Source organism: Micrasema longulum, unplaced genomic scaffold (genome assembly GCF_059751315.1).
Source record: "Micrasema longulum isolate JH-2025_06_02 unplaced genomic scaffold, ASM5975131v1 h1tg000306l, whole genome shotgun sequence".
NCBI classification, from domain to species: Eukaryota; Metazoa; Arthropoda; class Insecta; order Trichoptera; family Brachycentridae; genus Micrasema; species Micrasema longulum.
In genome coordinates, this window is record NW_028277510.1 from 26,392 (window position 1) to 41,422 (window position 15,031).

A 15,031-nucleotide genomic window follows, 5' to 3' on the forward strand; every position below is an offset into this window, starting at 1 on the left:
TTTATTACAACTTAATTTGTCAGCATGCGTCGCACTCCGATATAAACACAAGTTGGTACATGATAACAACACCAGATTTACTAGTATGGAAGGGCTAGCTGTTCCTAGATATTGCAAAAAGACACTGCAATACAGTATACCTAAAATATTTAACATGTTACCAAAAAGTATTAAAAATACTGAGTTAAATACAGGAGTAAGAAGTTTGCTCAAATTATGGTTAATCGAAAAAAGATTTTTGTATTAGTGATAGTTTTTAGTTTTTCATAGTGTAATAAAATATGATATTATATGTAACGTTTTTCAATTAAAATTATTACAAATGTAGGTTGAGTATGAATGATCGAAGCAATTTATAAGAACCGGCTGACGAGTTTTATGTATACAACCAGCAGGACTTTAAGACTGATATGTAAATATTTTTGATAAATGGATAGAAAAAAAAAAAAAAAAAAACTGACAGTTCGGCACTTTAATCAACACCCTTTAATCCACTAAGTTTTGATGGACAGTAAACTGTTTCATCACTTTCGCGACATCGTTTAAAATGTTTAAAAAAAAGATTAAACTTGGCAATAATATTTCGAATATGTCACCAACATCAATAAAGGTTTCAGATCTTTTACTTCTCAAAAGTATGTAAAACTAGCATTGATATACAGGGTGTTCATTAAACCCTGTCACATCCGAATCTACGATGATCAGTATGAGCAAGAAGACATATTGGCACATTAAAATATTTTTTTAGAACGAATAAAATATAAAAAAATAAAATATCAAAAAAATCAAATGGTTGCTAACTTCTGCAGGGAAGAAACGAGGAGGGGGGGGGGGGGGATCTGATACTGCGCCGCGCTTTTCTCACTTCTCCCCTGCAGAAGTAAGCAACCATTTGTTTTTTTTTTTTAATTTTCTTTGTTCGAAATATATTTTTAAATGTGCTAATATGTCTTCTTGCCCATACTGATCATTGTGGTTTCGGATGTGACAGGGTTTAAAGAGCAGCCTGTATATACAAGGTGTGGTGTAATGAATGGATAAACTTATACCTGCGAATAGGGCATATCATGATGGTTCAGAAAGTCAAAAAATATTTTTTTAGTAAACGTCTTATAGTTTTCGAGTTATTCGTCATTTTTTTAAATTTTAAGAAAATTACACTTTTCGCCACTCTTTTCGGTGGTAAGATTGCAAATCAATGAATGAGAAGGTCTACAAAGAGTCTCTCACCTCAGTCAAGCAGCTGCGGGAGCGTCTACAAAGGTCTGCGCAAGAAATATTATAAATGAAGCTGGATATACGCACAGGATCGTTCATTAGAAGGTGTAGAGCATGTATTAGAGCTCGTGGTGGTCACTTTGAACACCCGTTGTAAAGTTAAACGTAATATATCTCATTATTATTCTGTTGCATTTTCTTACTTTGATAAATTCCTTTGCAGTGAAATTAATATTTTTCTGTGAATTTCAATTAATGAAGTAAATTTTATCGTAACTCGTAATTCGAAAAAATCGACCCTGATGCATCTTAATAAGAATATTCGTGGTATTAAAAGTTGAAATCACCGTGTGTTATACCATTTTGGAATCTCAATGAAATAAGCTATTTATTTCTTAATTAGTCAATCAGATGACCTTACATTTTACGCAGCAAGAGATCAAACTTGCAGAAAAATGAGCAAAACATTAAACTTAAAGTTACTTTTGCTTTAAATAAAAACACAAAAGGCAATATACACTCGATAGCCCATCTATCCAAGACTACTATCCAAAAAACAGGTTGCGAAAATTCTTTGATTTGCAATCTTACCACCAAAAAGACTGGCGAAGGGTGTAATTTTCTTAAAATTTCAATAAATGTCGGTTAACTTAAAAACTAAGAGACTTTTCTACTACCATCACGCCATTTCCCCGTAGGGGTAGGCAGAGAGAATGGACCGCCACACACGTCTATCCTGGGATACAATCCTAGCCTCTTCCACATTCATACATCTTGTCATACATGCCCTTCGGTTCTGTCTGCTTTTGACATGACCAGACTTAAGATTTTGGTTTATCTGATCATGCCACGTCTTTCTTGGTCGTCCTCGTCTCGCGTTGCCGTTAATTTTCGCCATATATACTTGTTTTACCATTCTTTCGTCGTCTATTCGTTCTACGTGACCAAACCATCTCAGAGACCCTTCCTTAATCTTATCAATTATACTTGACTCAGATTTACACTCTCGCCTGATTTCATCATTCGTAACCCTGTCATACATTGATTTCCCACACATTCGTCTAAGAGATCGCATTTCAACCGCGTTCACTCGGCTTTCATCCTTCCTCTGCCAGTTCCATGTTTCACTTCCATACATAAGTGTTGGGACTAAAACTCCATTGTGCACCGCCAGTTTAGCTTCGATTGACATATTTTTATTAGAAATTACTGTGCTTAGTGCTCCGTTCATTTTGTTGCCCGCATTCACTCTTCTTTCAACATCTTTTTCTACTCTTCCATCTCTTGAATGCATGCTTCCCAAATACACAAATTCTTCTACTTGCTCGAGACATTCGTTGTTTACATTTATTATGCAGTCAGTAACCTCACTATCCCTTTCAAATACCATCACTTTTGACTTACTTTCTTTTATTTTATAGAGACTTTCCCCAAACACAATTTTCGATTTCCTGAACCATGATGACTTACCCCATACGAAGTAGATATAAGGTTATACATTCATTATGCCACTTCCTGTATATATATTTTTTTAAATAAAAATTGACTGACATGACACTATACTATGAAGAAAGGAGGGGGTAAAAAGGTGTAAATTAATTTGTAAATAAAAAATATTCGAATGTGGAAGAAACTAGGAATGTATATCAGAACAGATCCGTATTGCATTCCATCCTCTCTGGCTACCCTTGGAAAAGATGTGATGGTAGTATTAGTAGTTTTTTTTTTACAAATATTTTTTTACATTGAAATACCAGTTATTATTTTTGTAATTAGACTTTAGGGGTTAAGCAGTTTAATAAATTTAGTATTCTTGTATTGCCGTCATGTATGCATATTTTTTTTATATTAAAAAATAGTACTTTTGGATTAAAATAAGTTAAATCATTCTCAGGTTAATTTTACCATAATACCATACTTGATGATGTTTATCCATACTTACACATTGATTAACCTTGCTGTAAATACATTAAATACAATATTATTAATTTGGTTTCTGTAATACCAGTTTTTCTTGAATATATTTCACAATAACAGGTATGATAAGGTCGTGAATTAAACAATCAATGGATGATTTATTTATTTATTATTATCATTATATTAAATACCTACACAAAATTATAATTTATGTAAAGTTGCTTTGACTGTCTAACTAGGGTTATTTGCCCCGTTCTAAGACAGTCAAAAAATATTTAAAAAACAGTAATCAATATATAGAAACAGTTATAAAGATACAGGACAAAGTGAAAAACAAAGTAAAAAATGGAGTAAAAACATGGTAAAAAATGTAGTAAAAACATAGTAAAATGTAATAAAAACATAGTAAATATTTAGTAAAAACATTTAAACAATTAAAATGTAGTAAAAATATAATAAAAATGTAGTAAAAACATAGTAAAAATGTAGTAAAAAACGTAGCAAAAAATATGATAATAACAAAGTAATAAATGCAGTGAAAACATAGTAAAAACCATTAAAATACATAAATATGTCTATAAAAATATTTTGAAACTCAGTAAAATGCGAAATAAAAACAGAATACATAGTAAGAAACATATTTAAAGTCATAATAAAAAACTGAATGTAAATTGAATGTGAAATGAATAAAAATGAATGATATTAATAATCTTTGCGTTTTAATGTATTTAGCGAGCCTTTCTTAACCTTTCTTATATAAAATATAATCAAAACTTTTAATAAGAAGCGTAAATATATTTTTTAAATACACACAATTCAGGTTGGACTAGCCAAAAAAGAGTCATATAGGAAAATTATGATGAATAAATATATTTTTAAATTTTGGTTTTTAATATAGGTTCCCACTCATTCCCTCTCATAGAACAGGCTGTGCCTTGTTAGATGGAGACTATCATAAACAGAGAACACTCCGTTTTCATTTAACACTAATTGGTTTTATATAGATTCCCTGTTATTAAGTATGTATATTATTTTTTTGCAATAAATTTATAAATACAAAATAAAAAAAAATATTTTTAGTTGTTTTCTCAGGTTGTATTTTTGTTCAACCAAAATAGTATATTATAAAAAAAAGTACTGTCACATTATTAAAAATTTTATGAATTCACAAAAAATAACATAACACTTGTTACCCTTTTTAAACTGACAATATTGAAATTAAAATCTATGTATGTATGGCAGACAATGAGGAACTTCAGCCCTACGGGAAATTGGATACAAAAAATGTTTTCTTGCGCTCGGTAAAAATTAGAGCATTCATTTGTACGACAAAGTTTCTTGAAAATGTACGAAAAAAATAATAAAAAACATTTAATAAAAATGCACTACTTTAAACGACGTCACTGGTTCATATGAACCATCCAATGATATGAGAGCTGTGAAGGATATCCGGTTTGCTTACCTTAAACGAACCAATCGGAAAAACTAACAGAGAAGAACCTCTGACGTCACATGCGCAGTTGTTTCAGAAATACAAAACTTTAAAAAAACATAGCGCTGATGATAATATATATATTTATTTTTTTTGGGCTTAGTTTTATAGTCTATTGACAAGTAAAAATATTTTAAAAAGACCTTGAACTTCCTCATTATGAAATCAGGCGCAAGTCCAAATCTGAGAACGGTATAATTAATATGTTAAATTAATGATTAAGAAAGGGACACTTAGATGTTTTGTGGCATATGTGGTGAGAACAAATGGTGACGAGGACGACCAAGCAAGACTTGGTTTCGCCTAGTTACGGCATTTCACAACTCATTTGAAAATGCCGTAACATGGCGAAACAGCTAGAAAGTGCTAACAATTGAAGAAATCCAAAATTTAAATAATGAAATCTTCGTTTTGTAGTTTATCATCCATTTAATTTATGCTACGATTTTATTTTTAGATGTGCATTATTTGTTCATTCAATCCCCCTATGTTTAAACGTCCACATTTCCTCAAATCTTCCATCTGTTTATATTTGTGAAGTAAAAGAGCTGAAACCTTTATCATGTGGGTGAGAATCATCCGGCTGAACAAATTCACCTACTAGGAAACGCCTGAAAACAATTATCCAATTTTTATACTGATTATACCAGTTACTTTAATCAACAATGTTCCTTCCTAGGGATGAAATCCATCCTGTCTCCAAACATTTGGGCATACTTAAAACATTGTTGATATTAGGAGTTCTTTTAAGTGTGCGCAAATAATTGATAAGTTCTGTAAATGACTGCTCATATTCTCTTCCTAAAACAAATCTCTCTCTGTTACGATATTTGTCTTTCTATTCATTTTGTTGTTACTTTTAGCTTGGTGCTGACGGTGCGAACTCCAAGGTCCGACAGAAAATGGGAGTTCAATTTGTATCCTGGAAGTATGGCCAGATGGGGGTCGTGGCTACCTTACAACTTGCTGAGGTATGTTAATTTCTACATGTGTTTTTAGCTGTAGATACTTTAAAAAATAGAATAAAAGTCAAAATAAAATCTTACCAAATAAAGTATGTAGATTCCTCAAAACACCATGTTTTATGTTCAATGTTTTATGTCCAGGCTATAAATTCTCAGAAAAGGAATAAGGGCCATGTTTTGAAACCGGCCGGCATATAAAATTTATTTGAGTGATTTTACACAAACCAAATGCGTAGTTATATTACTTAACACGAAAAATCACAAAGTTGTGCTTCAAATATAATTTTACATAATATTATCCATGTTTTTATGTGAATTTCTATGTTCAGGCAACAGAGAACACAACAGCTTGGCAGCGTTTCCTGCCATCGGGCCCCGTAGCCCTACTCCCCCTGGACCCGTGCCACAGTTCCCTGGTGTGGAGCACTAGCCCCCAGGAAGCCAAAAACTTGATGCAACTTCCCCCTCAGGAATTCATCGACGCCTTGACTCATGCTCTGGTAATTAAATCACACTTACACACAGTATTAATGGTGCATAGGGCACTGCTTTAGTACACCAACCGCAGCATATCTTGATCATTTCTGTTACATGAAGATAAGATGATCAGTCTTAAGCTTCAGGTCCAATCCAGGGACTATGAAATATTCTAGTGTAATATCACCTTTTTAAATAAATATTTCATGTCAACCATGTCGGGAATCGAACCCGAGACCTCTTGCACGGTAGGCACACGCGCTGACCACTGCACCACGAAGTCGACTACCGATTATCAATTACAATGCAAAAAAAAAAAGTTTTAAATTGATTCGGATAATAATAAAAATGTCACCTCTCAGGGGAGCCTGTCCTCTAGATAGCACATCCCCGGGTGGCGAATAGGAGAATGCCCATCGACATGTCTCTCTTGAGTATTTGAGGGGTAGGAGTGAAGTAAAATTGCTTCGTGCGAACCAACAGGCAGAAGACGGACACTCCTAATAAAACCTCTGTCTTTAGGCTTCTCCGAAATAATAAGAGAAGAGGTAGGGACAGCACTATAAGTTTGGGCTATAGTTCACAGTAGGGATGGCAGCAGAAGAACCCCTAGGGTCAATCGCGCCGCCCACATCTTGAGGAGGTCTTGTAGTCAGGTGGCAACCGGACATAAAAACACTTGCCAAACCAAAATCTCCAAACAGACAAAATATGAAAGACAACCCAGGAACTAATCCTGACGATTTTGTACAAGAAGGCCTGACCCTGGACGAACCAGGATAAAGGAGCAGGGAGAAGAAGAAGAAGAATACTAATAATGTCACAGTGTGTAGATTTGGTAGTTATTGTTTATTCTTAATTTTAGCTCTGTAGAAAACATTAAGGCTTTAGTCTGGTAAAACGCATGCAAAATGAGGAAATCATACGATTTTGCCATTTTAAAACTAATGTTATTTTTAATCGCGCAATAATAAAAAAATTTAAAAAACATAAATTGCATAAAAACAATAATTTTGAAAGGTATTTCTGTTAAAAAATATACTTAAAAGTTTTATGTAAGTAAAATATAATTACTTTTAGACCGGCAGATTATGCCATTTCAAATTTAGACTAAACTTTTCTGGGATCTCAATAAAGACTAAGTATCAAACAAAAATTTGTTGGAATAATTTGAAGACAATAAATTGAACATGAAAGTGATATCGGTAATACTAATAAGATATTGTTATAAATTGAATATTACAACCAGAATTATCTACTTTTTTTTTAAAAAGGAGACTACAATTTTATAAAAAAAGGTTTCAACTAAAATATTTCAATAAATATATTTTTTTTAAATATTACCGAAAGCATAATTTTACGTAGAAATAAAGGAAAATGTCACAAAAATTTATGCGATTTAAAATGCTTGTATTGTTTTTTTAACAGAAATACCTTTAAAAATTATTGTTTTTTTATTACTGCGCGATTAAAAAAAAACATTAATTTTAAAATGGCAAAATCGTATGATTTCCTCATTTTGCGTGCAGTTTTCCAGACTGCAGCCTTCATATTTTTTTCATTATAAAATTTTTGTCACTTTACCTTCTACCTTTCTCCTTTCAGCATAAAACCTATCCTCGTAGTAAGCTGGTAGATTCAGCCGTGGGAGCCCTGGGGGCCTTCCTGGGGGGCTCTGGGCTACGGCAGGTGCCCCCTCCCCTGCAGGAGGTCAGCCAACGCGCTGCCTTTCCCCTGGCCTTTGGTCACGCTAGCCGATATGTGACTCCATCCGTAGCACTTATCGGGTAAGAGTCATTTGATAATAATAATCACCCTGCCACCTGATGCATTTGACGCATTATCCTATTAGGGATGTAGAAGTCTGAATGAGGATCTGAGAGATATCATAAATGGTCAAAATAGTAAATAAATAATTTAAAATAAGACATTGAATCCCAAACACTATCAAAGTTTAACTGAAGATCTGTCAATGTCTGTCAATAGTCGGACTTCTCCTGAAAAAGCTCTCTCCTTTATTTGGAAAAGATCCTTAACATGGGTACAGCCGATTATCCCGCCAGATCCACACACAATGAAGCAGTTAGAAAGAACATACCTATTGCAGTAAATATAGATAATAAGCAAGGCAACAAAATGACAAACTCTCATTTTTTTAAAAGTCACATTCAGAGATAATGTAGAACTATAGACCTTAAACTTTTAAACTTTACATATTACATTTTATTACATATTTTATTAGTACGAAATATTCCCAATCAGCAAAAGTGCTGGTATGAGGGGATATTATATATAATAACACAATAGTGTCAAATAAAAATTCAATAAAATAACATCACATATCACTCGTCACACGGGCTGTAAGAACTGTTTTATTTAGGTGTTTTTTAAGTACGTACATGTTTTGTATATTTTTTAGATCATTAGAAAGTGAATTGAAAAAAATTAATTGCTCTATACAAAAAACTGTTTCTTTTTCTGTTGGTCCTAGGTTGTTCGCAAGTTAAATGACTACATTATCCTCTTTAACCATTAAAAGTGTGAGATTTTGAGAGAAACAGTAGTTGCTATAGTTTAGTTAAAAGTTTCGAAAATCTACATTTTTCTTCTAAATATTTACATCAATCATCCATAGATGGCATTCCATGTCTTTTTGTAAATAAATTCAATAGAAGATTTTAGACAAGTGACTTTTATAAAATATATTTTCTTACTATATGAACACACTCAAAATATTATTGATTAAATTAAATTTATTATCATTATTAATTTTAAGCCAGCAGCTTCAAACTGATATGCTTAAATCTATTTTAAAGAAAGTTAGCTGTTAGCGCACTTTAACTTTTGCGAAACAAATCTAGTCCATTTTTGAACCCATTAAGACTACACATTGAGATCAGTTCTTGTGGGAGCTTATTCCAACCATCAACAACCCTATTACTCAGGAAATGCTTCCCAGGATTTTGATTTATATTTTAAATGTGTACTTTTTTTACAGTGATGCTGCTCACCGAGTGCATCCGCTCGCTGGACAGGGAGTTAACCTGGGCTTTGGCGATGTGGCTGAGCTGGTGCAGATCTTGGCGGATGCAGTATACACTGGTTCCCCAATTGGTAAAATACATTATTTTTCATCTCTGTTTCAGTGCCGTATAACTTTAAACTTTTTTTATCCAAATTTTTTGTGGTATGACTCTCCTAAAGACACTAGCTTTCTTCTCCAGAGCCCTGGGTTTAATCCCCAGTGAGATTGTATCATTAATTATATTTCAAAAGCTTAGTTCCCAGTGATATTTTCTCTCGTAATGGAAATTTGTATGAATAAATGAAATCTGTACATCAATAGTTTTTTTCTTCTGGTTATGAGTTGTTAAATTGTTTCCATCAATGAATTATGCACTTTTTTTTAAGGTGACAAGAGTCATCTCTTGGAGTACGAGACAAAACGCCAGCGACACGTGTTCCCAACAGCTCTGGCTATAGATGGACTACAGAAACTGTACTCGTGTGAGTTTGCTCCCGCAGTTCTCCTGAGAAGTTTAGGACTGCAGATAACACATTCACTCACTCCGCTAAAGGTAGTTCAATTAATCTAACAATGATGAAACTAAAAAGATAATATAAATAATACAAGGGCCTCATAAGGATCTGATGGCAATAGGACCCAGGTTCAAATTCAAAAGCCGATTGGTGTATTTCGTCAAGATCGTAGAACAACGCATATGATTTTCTTCAACTTTACGTGAGAGCGGTATAATTTTTTTTTTACATTTTATGTCACAACTTCATAAGTATAAAAGTATATCATTTTATACTGTGGTTAGTTATATACGTTTTTTTTTAACTTGGAAAAAGAGCCTTTATTTAACTTTTTCAATATCAAATATAAAAGAATGTCGCATTTTTCGAACATCCGCCGTTGTTCTACGATCCCGACGATTTGATGTAATGAAATCATGGTAACGTGAAACAGAACTCATGGAAGTTCTGGGCCACCTGTATTTATCAATTCTCAAATTATTGCAAAAATTAGTAATAATAATAATATTTGGCTAATTTAAGTAGCACTATTTTTTTTATTTAGTAAAAAATCACCTCAAGAGCGCTTCACAATTTTATACTACTTACATTCTAACCAAGATAACACTACATATTAAACTTTATGATTTTAAAATTAAGGGTATGATAAACGAAAATAGTGCAACGTCAGTTGAGATCTGAACTGAGTGGGACTGTCAATGATTTGCACTTGTGAAGGCGACCGGTTCCAGGCAGAGACGCCGGCTACGGCAATAACACAATCGTCGAACCTAGTGTTAAGGTAGCGTCAGAGTTTGATAAGTTTTCCTCTAGCTGATTCAAATGCTGGCCTTAAGAGTAGATTTTCTTTTATTTAAATATTTTCTCTAATACAGATGTCCGATAGGTATCATTTCATGAAGGGATTTAAGAACTGTCCAGCAAGGCTAATATTTTATTCTCTCTGGGCTTTTTAACCGGTACAAATCATGTTCTTGATGTTGTAAAGAACTGAACCAACATACAGTCTTTAGAAACATTACTTTTGAGTTTAAAATATTATTTTTTTGTCATAGTACCGACATTTATTTAACTATACCGGATAATGGAACCTTTCAAAAATATTAATTTCTAGATATACTACAAATTTTATAATAAAACTGTTTTTCAAAACACCAATTTTAAATATAATTTGTATGTATTTACGATGCATGAAGCTTATGTTAAAAGCAAATTGAGCTGCATGATTGCCATCTGGGAAACCGGTAACAATACTGATATAACATGGATACAAAGACAACTAAATAAATCATAAAACTAATATACAACTTACCCTACTTGACTCCGACGATTGAACTGAAAAAATATGACAGTTTGGCATAAAATACTATGACAATTATTGAGACAATAAAAATTGTATACATAATTGCATTGGGAAACATACAAGGTGATGATATAACATTAACCAAAAATGCTGACATACGCAAATATAATACACAGACAACAACACACTTACCCTGTTTTCGGGCGGCAGATAACTGGAAGATCACTTTATTAATGTATAGATTTATTTAAAAAAATAGTTCTGGTGAAAAGATACTAAGCCACTTTTATTTTTATTATATTTGTTTTATTTCTATCTATTTTCAGAGAGCAATTATGAGTCACGCCATGGGATGAACTGATGTGCTCGTGGTATCAACATCACCATTAGGATGTGAAATTTATTAAAGACCTTGTTCTAAAAACATCAAATGTCCAAAATTTCCACAAAATAGTATTATTGGATTTCATCATTCTCTTGATACAATCGTTCCTTTGAAATATTATTTTTTAAATTCAAAGGTACAAAGGTAAAAATTTTAATCTCTTTACAGTGCACTGAAAGTATGTCTATAATTTTATTTCATTAAAAGACATAAAAACAAGAGTAAAACCGTGGTATTCAGTTTAAACACTCTTGAAAAATTGTTAGTTCGTGACTTTTGAAATTTTAAAAGGCAGTCTTCATTTGCTTTTGACTAATGATGTGTTTTTTGTTTTAATATTAAGTAATTTTCTGTACTAAACTTGTGATAAAATTGTATTCTTTAAATTTGTAAATAAAAGTTTCGTAATTATTCTTTATTATGTTTTTCTATCAACAAAATTAAAAGTAAATCCTGATAGCATTAAAAACAGTGATAAATCATGAAAACCTTCAACGTTTTTACAGAAAACATGTCTTATGAAAACCGAAAACATGTCTCTTAGTTTATGTAAAACTATAAAAACAATTTAAATAGAAAAGGAAGTATAGATATGTAGTGATAATCAAATGAAAGTCAATCCGTAGTTTTTTATCTAGTAAGTTTAGCTCGTGTTTTTCCCAATATAATTGATTTACAGCTGAAAGATTATAATTTATAATGAAATAAAAATCAAGGTTTATTTATGTTAAAGTTCATCACCGTTATCATCATTCCCTTTACTGCACCTAATGGTGCATAGGGCACTGCATTGGTACACCAATCGCAGCGTATCGTGATCATTTTTGTTACAAAAGATGATCAGTCTTACGCTTCGGGTACTAGTCGGGACTATGAAGTATTCTAGTGTAAAAATTCCCTTTCGAATAAATATTTCATATCCACCATTTTGGGAATTGAACCCGAGACCTCTTGAGTAGTAGGCAAATGCACTGACCATTACAACACGAGGCCGTTACATTTAGTTACCATTACACATGTTAAAGTTTGTTAGTCAAAATCCTTTGTGGAAGTTCATTGTAATTTACATGCATGTTATAGAAATAATTGTTGAATTTTGACGTGTGTGTGAAATTTTTGTGTGACGGTTCGATCACATTTGAGACATCTTTAACGCTGGTTTTTTTATTATAAAAATAATTATATTTAAATGAAATTAATAAGAATAAAGAATTGTACTTCATATAGTAGGTAATTTTTTTTATTATTATTTTTTTTATTTTTTTTTTTAAGGACCATACACAAAGTGTAACTGGGTAAATACATGAGTTTAAATTGTTTTTGTGTGTTTTTATTTCATAATCATTTCCTTATCCATTTCCTGATTACAAAATGCCGATCGCTCTAAAAGTGGAACGGAGGGTCTGTTGATACCTGTCGATTGTCCGGCTTCTCCTGTATGAGTTTTCTGTGGTTTCCTTTTCTTAAAGCAAATGCGGAGAAGTTCCTTAACAGGGCCACAGCTGATTATCCCACCAGATCTTCACACTCTATAGTCAGGGTAATTAGAAGGAACATACCTTTTGCAGTTAATATAAGCCTTGTACATAATAAGCAAGGCAAAAAAACGCAACTCCCATATATTTTTTTTTTTAAATATCCAAATGTTTTATAGTTACTAGGTAGAGAATAGACGCTAAACACCTAACACACCTACCCTTCGAGTATCGGCCATCGTTTTCGTCATCTTGTTAACCATACTATGAAGGAATGCTAAATTTTAGTTTTTTACTATTTACTTTTGGTGCCATTGCATCATGTACAGTTGCCAAATTTACTGCTTCTTTGCTCAATGTAGTGTGTATTAACATATTACAACAGAGATGAAGAACATTTAAGAAAAGGTAATATGGAAGTCTAGGCATCTACAGGGCTTATGACCTGTCAATGGCTGGTTTAAGTAACCACTTTACACACTGTGTAACATTCACTATTCTGCCTATATTTGAACATCTATATTCCTTCAATTCTTTCACCTGTTGATGTTTGTGAAGTTAAAGAGCTGAAACCTTTATTTATGCGGGTGAGATTCATCTAATTGAATGTTTGTATTATTATAAGTAAAGTGTGTATTATTATTATAGTGTATTATTGTAGTATTATTATTGTTGTATTATTGTAGTATATTGTTGTATGTAGTGTATTATTATTATAGTAAAGTGTGTATTAGTTGTAAACTTTTAGAAATCATTTTTATGTTGCTAGAATTCCACTCGTTTATACGCTTTCTGCAAGACTTGGTAATATATTAGCTTTCATAATATGTAAATGAAATTATTTATTTTAAAAAAATATTAAATGCATGTATAAATAAATAGTTTTCTAACTGAAACTTTAACTCTAATTAGGGTATAGATCTAGGCATAGACATCCATATTCCCTTCTAAAAAAAATATCCTCTCTGTTGCAACAAATTTAGATCACAAATTCTTATTTAAATTTTGTGCAACATAGTATTGTGTGTAACAAGATAGGAATTTCATCACCGATTACACAAATAAATACTTAGGTATATGTGCTCAGGTGATTTCGCGTATTCAGTATTGATCATCAATAGTGACTCATTTTCAACTGCGACATTTCATATTATTTGTAATTACAAGAACTGCAAATACAAAGCAAATTCTAAATTATTATGATACAAATGGAAATTTATAGTTTTAAGTCCTTCAAAAATGGCAATTTCGCTGTGTAGGGATTGGCTTGTTTGCTCACCGTTCATGAGATCCGGTAGCTCAATTACAAATGACTATCGACGTGCTTAAAATCATGCTAAGCATTTGAGCGATCACAATAAACAATAATGAACATGCTTAAGTTAGGTATCGTAGTCATAAGTCAACGCGTGTGTAATCTCTAAGTCAACGCTGTTGTCGGTTTGTTTTTTTGTTTTTCTCGTAAATAAATACAGTTCACTGGCGAAAAATCGGCGTTTACTATAAAAAATAAAACAATATATTGCTTTTGCAAAATAGTAACTAAGGAGTATCTAATACAAAAAAGTGACAATTAAATTACAATTACTATGGCGACTGCTTTTCTTGACATTTGGCTTGCCAACCGCCAGCTAAATGCAATGAATAGCATGATAAATAACAAATAAAAATAGCAGTTCTGGAATATTTTCCATATTTACACCGGTGAAATTCAAATATGTGATTGCACAGCAGGATTATACGTCGCGAAACGTGGGTAAATATTTTGACATTTAATATTAGATGTTCCATTGTGATCGCGAATGCAATAAACAACCATGGTGAGAAATTGTTATCACGTCGCTTATTAACACGTCGATTGTTATTTGTGGTTGAGCTACTGGGTTCGATTTAGCAGGGTGGACGTAAAATATAAGCTTTAAAGGTAATCATTTCCCTATCCGCACACATTAGCACTCCACCCGTCATCCGACATTGGCTGGTTAAGGTGGCCACATTACACACTGTGTAACATTCCCCGTTCTACCTATGTTTGAACATCCATATTTCTTCTAAACCAGCCGATGACAGGTCGTAAGCCCTGCAAATGACTAGAGTTCCATATTTCCTTCATTAAAAAGTTCTCCATCTCTGTTGTAATATGTTAATGGTGTAAAATAATAATAAAACACCATAAATGTTACCCAAAGTATGTCGTTTTATCAGCTTTCTTTTCAGATTTATTTTTGTGTCGAGTCGTCTGAAAACCCAAACTGTGTC

At 32.5% G+C, this 15,031-nt stretch overlaps 1 protein-coding gene across 1 annotated transcript; it reads left to right on the forward strand.

The window, feature by feature from the left end:
• The first annotated feature begins 5,415 nt into the window (after nt 1-5,415).
• Coq6 (ubiquinone biosynthesis protein COQ6, mitochondrial) lies at nt 5,416-11,713 on the forward strand. The gene is made up of 6 exons (XM_088224740.1): nt 5,416-5,598; nt 5,922-6,092; nt 7,675-7,856; nt 9,068-9,183; nt 9,481-9,647; nt 11,239-11,713. The coding sequence occupies exons 1-6, from the start codon at nt 5,530-5,532 to the stop codon at nt 11,266-11,268; spliced, it is 735 nt and encodes a 244-aa protein (XP_088080866.1). The 5' UTR covers nt 5,416-5,529; the 3' UTR covers nt 11,269-11,713.
• The last annotated feature ends 3,318 nt before the right edge of the window (nt 11,714-15,031 follow it).